The 6,955-nt window shown below is 51.8% G+C and overlaps 1 protein-coding gene across 3 annotated transcripts in view; it reads left to right on the plus strand.

Annotated features, from left to right (window-relative positions):
• The window catches only part of DGKG (diacylglycerol kinase gamma), a 97,875-nt gene extending 91,732 nt beyond the window's left edge, over positions 1 to 6,143 (plus strand). For all 3 annotated transcript variants that reach the window (XM_067538627.1, XM_067538629.1, XM_067538630.1), the window contains 3 exons: positions 455 to 575; positions 2,118 to 2,178; positions 6,045 to 6,143. In XM_067538627.1, coding sequence (XP_067394728.1) covers positions 455 to 575; positions 2,118 to 2,178; positions 6,045 to 6,143 — 281 coding nt within the window. The remainder of the gene's footprint in view (positions 1 to 454; positions 576 to 2,117; positions 2,179 to 6,044) is intronic.
• Positions 6,144 to 6,955: the final 812 nt, after the last annotated feature.

Genomic DNA, 6,955 nt, shown 5'->3' on the forward strand with positions numbered 1-6,955 from the left:
ACGCTCCCTTGCAGAACGCGCCCAGGTCAGTTATGGATTCCTGGCTCTTTCTCCAAGCAAAGGGCTGTTATCCCCAGTGCCCCGGCTAAATTCCAGTGCAGCGAGCTGCAGTCTGCTCAGCTAAATTCCCCTCTCACTGCATTTGGGTAAGGTTTTCTTCTTCATGACCTGCCCCTACACCGTGAGCCAACACTGCTGCCACGGTTACAGCAGCTGCTGGGTTCCATTCCAGAGGTGGCTGCATTGTGGTGATCAGTAACGTGAAGATCACCGTGTAAATGTCGGCTCTGCAAAGTGTCTTGCTCCTGTCGATAAATGGCTAGGAATAGTAATGAGTGGTGGTGTTTAGCACTAGACCAAAGGGTGGGTGAGTGGCTAAGTCTGGGGACATGAGTCCAATCTGGACCTGGCATGTCAGACCCTACATGCAGTGTTTGTCTTTCTTTCCCCCCAGACCTCAGCGACCAGCTCCTGGAAGTGGTGGGTCTCGAGGGAGCGATGGAGATGGGGCAGATCTACACCGGACTGAAGAGTGCTGGGAAAAGGCTGGCTCAATGTTCATCCGTCACCATCAGGTACCATTCCAGCCCTCAGCCCCCGATCCAGATCTTAGCCATGCCCGCTAGAATGTGCCAAATGGCTGTGACTATGTGACAGCATCTTACCAGATACATTGCTGCATCCAACACCTGTACGAGGCTCTGCTGAGATCCAATCACTGCACCCCCTCCCTCCCCTTCACTCGCTAATCCTGTGCCTCCTGTGCCAGCAGGTCTGTTGTCTGGCAGGATTTATTTATGGTGTTGTTGCGACCGCGTTAGTCCCCGGATAGGAGCAAGACAAGGTCGGTGAGTTAACATCTTTTAGTGGACCAACTTCTGCTGGTGGAACAAGCTGGTCCAATAAAAGAGATGACTGCCCCGCTTTGTCTCTCTCATGAGTTATTTATGGGTTTGTACAGCACCGAGCACCCTGGGGTCCTTGGCCATGACTACGGCTCCTAGGCCCGATGATACAGCTACCCCCAACAATATTTAGTGGAAGCCTCTGCTGCTTATTGCTGAGACGTCTATTGGCCACAGAGTCTCTCTGATATTTGTTCAGTTCTTTTACTATAGAAGATACAGTTACTGAGCACTCATTGACAGGATCATTCTTTCCTCCTATTGTTGTATTTCCCAGCCCTTCAGGGCCTCCCTAATTCTTCAGCAATAGTTGTTAATGGAATTTGTTGGACTTTCGGATTTGGCCGTGTATGTTCAAGTCTCCTGACTCTTGGAAGGACTTTCAGATTTACTTGTATATTGTCTCCCCTTACTTACTTCTGACCAATTGCTGGTTTGCAGATTACACTATGTCTACTCTAGCACTTTTGTCGGTTAAACTTTCGTTGGTTGGGGGTGTGAAAAAACACAGCCTGGCTTGTCAGGATTATCTGGGTATCTCTCACTGGATCAGTTTCCTGACACTGGGGGGGCCTCAGGCATTGGTGCAGCTCAGTCCCTCCTGTTCTCTGCTGGGGCCCCGTCCTAGTCTAGCCTCCTGGGAGCTGTAACACTTTGCTCTCATTTCGGTAGCTGGGTTTGGTGCGTGGATGCTGGGTGTTGTAGGTGGCCTGTGCCATACTGGTCAGACTGCAGGATCTTGTGGTCTCGTCTGGCTTTGAACTCCATGACTCTGTATCAATGCCACGGGCAGAGGCAGCGACGGACGCAGTGGCAGAACTAAGAGCGTTCAGCACAGGCGCAAGGAAGGAATGGAGAGGATCTAGTCAAGGGGCAGGCTATAGACCCGGGAAAGGCCATGAGCAGATCCAGTGCTATATGCAGTAGATCGTAAAACAAGACTGGGTGTCTGCTCTCATCCTTGGCCCAATGCCCCTAGCATTGCAGGAGTCTCCCGCGTCAGTTTCCTAGGCCCAGGGCTTGCTGTTCAGGGCATGTTTTCTTTACCAGTCACTCGAACAGGGCACGTTTCCCCAAAGGGGTGGCTCCAGGGCATGTCATTGGTGTTTCCCCCCACTCCTCCTGGGTAGGTCAGTGGCACAACATCCGCCTTGAGGAAGGCAGCCCCTCCCGTGTCCTCAGCCAGTGTCTTTGTTTGTTTGTGGTTTCTAGGACAACGAAGTTGCTGCCCATGCAAGTGGATGGAGAGCCCTGGATGCAGCCGCCCTGCACAGTGAGTACACGATTGGCAGCCACTGCCTCCTGGTGATTCGTGTCCCTCCCCAGACTCCTGCAGAAGAGGGCTGCATACAAGATCCTGTGACACTCCCTCGGCCCCTGCAGCCTCAGAAAGAGGACAGCAGTTGGCCCTTTTAATTAAAAACAAATGAAGAGCCATTAAAGATTTGATGTAAACTCACGAGCTCTTGAGTTCTGACCTACAGTGGGTGTACAGCTGAAGTGCAGGGTAGAGTGCTGGAGGCCTCATAGTCCTGCCACCTCTGCCCCAGAAAAAGGAGCAGTGAAAGTGGGTCCTCCATGCTTGCCTGGAAAGGCTGCAGGGAAGCAGCCAATCAGAGTGCAGCAGGCTCAGATAAAAGAAGCAGCAGTGCCCCCTGACCAGCTCAGTTGCTGGCTGGGACCAGAAGGGTGAGGAAGGACAGGAAGGCTGTGTGACTCCACAGGTAAAGGGACTGGGAAGAGACCCTGCTTAGGCAGGGAACAGACAGAGACCCCTGGGATAAGAGGGAAGAGGAAGGAGCTATGTGGGAAGTGGCCCAGGGAATAGCCATGGCATCGGAGTTAAGGGAAGCAGCACGTGGCTGCTATTTGTAGGGTCCCTGGGTCAGGCCCGTTTCCCTCCACTGGTCATTGGGGAAGTGACCTAAGCCCCAAGAAGGGGACAGGACTCACTGGTGAAAGCCCAAGGAAGGGGCTGGAATTCAAACAGGCCCAGAGACAGGGTTGAAGACCTGAAGAGGGCCAGCCATTGTTGGACTGTGTTGTCCCGGAAGGGGTTCCTTTATGCCATAGGCTGTGTGTGATTTAGCCAGAGGGCTGGGCCACTGAAAACCCACCTGACGAGGCTAACAGCCCCTGGGATGCCAGGAAAAGGAAAGAGTGCAGGTTCACACCCAGCCAACAGGAGGCGCTCACGAGAGGTGTGTGTGCCCTGTCACAGGGTGTCTCAAAGGCCTAGGCTACAAAACAAACGGGGGGCAAGGAACGGGTAGGGCTGCCTAATTTCATGGCCGGACTCCCCTTTGTTGGGACAGCCCAGATTAAGCTGACGTGCCCCAAGTGACTTCCTCAGTTGGGAGCTGCGCAAGTCTCAGCCCCCCGTGCTTCACTGTCCAGATCCTCCTGTGATCTTGTCAAGGTCCTCCTTCCTGATATTTCTAACGTAAACAAGCAGCTACACAGGGCCCGAGCCTCACCTCAATGGAGCAAGGCTGGGGGCCTGGCCCTGGTGCGGACGTGGCCTGGAGGGCTCTCTCTGTACAGGTTAAAGGAGCAACGAAATGCACAGATGAAACCTCTGGCTTAGCTTTGCATTTCACCTCCCCGTCGACCTGCCACCACAGAACAGCACAAGTGGTCAGCCTGGCGCAACATTACCTGAGAAGAGAAGATTTTGGAAGCAGTAGCTTTTAGAAGCCAGCAGAAAAATCAGGTCATTTTGCACTTTGGTTCCTCTTTCTTGTGCCTTTTTAAGCCCCATGGCTACCCCACAGTCTTCAAGGCCCTGACATCATAACCAATATTTTTCCAGGCAAGAAATGCTGGTGTCACGAGTCTCCCTGACCCATTGCCCCCAGAGTGGATCATGCTGCTTGTGCCTCTGAGAGAAGGGCTGGGTCTGAAGCAGGGCACGTCACATACTGCCCAGGGAATCCACCCAAGAACAGCAATAACGACTGTGCTGAGGCCCAGGCTGTCTCACTGTTGCTTTGATTTCAGCACATCTCCCAATAAACTCTTTTCTTTGTTTTACTTCAAGCAAGACAGGTTTTTCTTTCCTCCCACCCAGTCCACTCGCAGCCGAGGCAGAGTCTGACAGCGCCTGGGACCAGCCCCGAAAGCGGATGGCCCTGAGCGAGGAGTGACGTGTTGACCCCACACACCCCTGAAGCACGTGGAACCCAGCCACCGTTCACAGCTGCGCCCTCCCCCTTCCCGTCCCCAGGGTGGGATGTCGTGCGAACACCCCCTGGCCACCTTGTGGTGGATCATCCCCAGACGCTGGCCCCTGCGAGTGCAAGGGCTGATTGTGAGCCCACAGTGAACACAATTGATCCAGCCCTGTTGTGCCTGAATGGGGCGATCATGCCAGCTCTCCCCTCCCCAGTGATAACGCAGGGCTTCTGCAGTTAAAATGGTGCTTGTGAGCTTCCGGGTGGGCGGCATCAAAGCCCTGGCAACCTGCTATTTTTGTCACTGCAGCATGTCAGCCTCCCTGCAGTGATTGCTCTAGAGAGCATAGAGATTGGCAAAGCACCTTGTTGGGGACAGGGTGTCCAGGGAGAGTGGGTGCCCCCTGCCCAGGATCCTAGCATGAGCCAAAGCGACCCAACACCTTTGCTCTTGGGCATTGGGTCGTGCTGGCTGCTCACAAAGAGACCCCGTCCCACCGGTGGCTTTGCGCTGTGCCCTGTGCGCTGTGGCCCTGTGTGCTCACAAATCTAGAACGCCATCCCTCCAGCAAGTCCCGTGTCACTGACTCACGAAGACCACTGGCTGGCGGGAGAATTGCGTTTAACTCTCTCATCTGCTTTTCAGTTATTACGGCTAGATGAGGACGGCATACTTTGAAGAAAAAACATATTTAACCTGCAGAGATATTGGGTGGGATTCACCACACGACTGAGGAGTCTAATTCCCACTGACTGTGGATGAGACGTGAGCTCCTCAGGCCCAGATCCGCCAAGGTATTTAGGCACCTAACTCCCATAGATTTCAGCGATCAACATGCCTTGGAGGATCTGGGCCTAGATGCCACAGCCACTTCTGAAAATGGAACTTTGGCTCCTAAGTCTCTTCAGTGCTTTTCAGAATGCTCCCCTTTGTCAAACTACTCTGCATTGTCCTGGCTTTGGACTGTGCTGTCTTGACCCTGCAGTGGAAATACTTCTAGACAGTAGACGCCTCTGAGCCATTTACCACTGTCAAGGTTAACAACCCCCGGCTGAGTGACTGGGTGTCTGAACAGTTTATTTGTCCAGACTGTTTCGTTGCACTTGGCCCCTGCGCCAGCAGCTTCCCCACAGCAAGGCCACTTTTTCCTCAGAAGCCTATATCAAAAACCTCTGGCTTCCCCTTGAAGAGCCGCATGAAAGGTCCCGGGCCCAGTTTTACTCTCGCATAGGTTTGATTTTCGTCTTTTCTGCTGCCGTGCAGTAGAGAATGCTAGCAAACCTCTTGCTCTACCTGGCGCTGGAAGAGCTGCTAACTCCACCCTCGCCCATGGCATTAAAAACCAACCACTTCATTGAGGAGTAAAGTGATGCCTATATTCTAGAGGAACCAGTTCAGGAACAATGTGGGTGCAAAGAGAGACACTGCAGGGTGGGATGCTCGCCGTCGAGCTCCTAACGTGACTTGGCCCAGAAGTGGGAGTAGATTTGGTGAACCCATCCTCAACCACAGTGTGGGCATCACAAAAGCACACCGCCATTTGTTGTGGCTGGCACTCTTTGCTGAGGACAGCAAGAATGAAGTGGGCCAGGGCAGAGATGAACAAACAGAGCTGCGCATCCGGGATGGTATCCAAATCCAGGCATCTCGTCCGGCCTTTCTGTCAGTCAGAAAACATCAAACAAATTCCAAGCATTTGAGTCTTCAGGTATCACTGTCATCCTCTGGTCAGCGTGTGTTATGTGTCCAACCCAAAGGTGAGCGGGTCCTGTCTCTCTAGCTCAAGCTGTAAAGGCTGCCTCCTTACAGCAGTGGAGGTCTCTGGCTCAGTCCCTAGCAGGCTGGCCAAGATGGTTGCTGTCATATTCTCACCTAACAGAGAGTTCCTTCTGAGGTGAATAGACCCACTAACCCATCTCTATGCTGGGCCTTCTTGATTGATTTGTTTTATATATTTATTTTTAGATAAAAATTACCCACAAAAGCCAAGTGCCGATGTTGCTGGGCCCTCCGCAGAAGAGCAGCTTCTTCTTCCTGAAGAGAAGAAACCGAACTCGAGACTAAGCAAGCAAAGCACTAACATCCAGAGGTGGCAACTCTACATCCCGCTGGCAACTGCTGCAAGGAAGGCCTGTGGAAAAAGAACCTTCATCTCTTCAGATTTACTGACGTCTCTCTCTGCTTTGGAAACAGCAGACCGGAGGCAGTGTTTTGAACAGCAAGTGGAAAAGAGCACCAATGGTCCCATTTTAAATGGGGTGTGGTTTGGGTTTATACACACGCACGCATACACACACACACACATTACTAGCAGGCACCAGCTGCATGGTTTTAAAAAAAAAAAAAAAAAAAGATTTTTTTTTTCCTAGAATGTCTCAGTCCCAGGAGTGCAAACAAACTCTCAGTGCTGGGGAAGGGTTTTGTCTCAGGTGATGAAGCCTTGGACTCTGTTGAGAAGATTTGTTCTCAACAAATCGGCCCATCTGAAAGTAGAGCAACATAGATGACCTGGAATGGATGGAGTATAATATCTGGCCCAACGCTGCAAGTGGGAGTTGGCTTCTTTCTTTTTCTTTCTGTTTTTATTTAAACCACTAACTTCACCCCCAGAGGTGCTGGTGAAACATCGACCTGGCAAGAAGCTGAGTGTCACTTATTTATTGTTTAGTTCTGTCCAGAAACACTGGATATTTCATTGCATTGTCTCTGTGGTCACCAAATCCTACACATTCTAAAGGTTATTTATTGTCTTAGCTTGGAGAACACCAAGGAGACAAGAGGGAGGAGATGTTGCCATTCCTCAAACTGTTCGAATTATTTTGTTTCAAATCTCTCCACTTGCTGCTTTTTTGGGGGGAGGTTTTTTGGGTTTTTTG

Source organism: Emydura macquarii, unplaced genomic scaffold, assembly GCF_026122565.2.
Source record: "Emydura macquarii macquarii isolate MOO-44397 ecotype Brisbane River unplaced genomic scaffold, CSIRO-AGI_Emac_v2 contig_499, whole genome shotgun sequence".
Classification (NCBI taxonomy): Eukaryota; Metazoa; Chordata; order Testudines; family Chelidae; genus Emydura; species Emydura macquarii.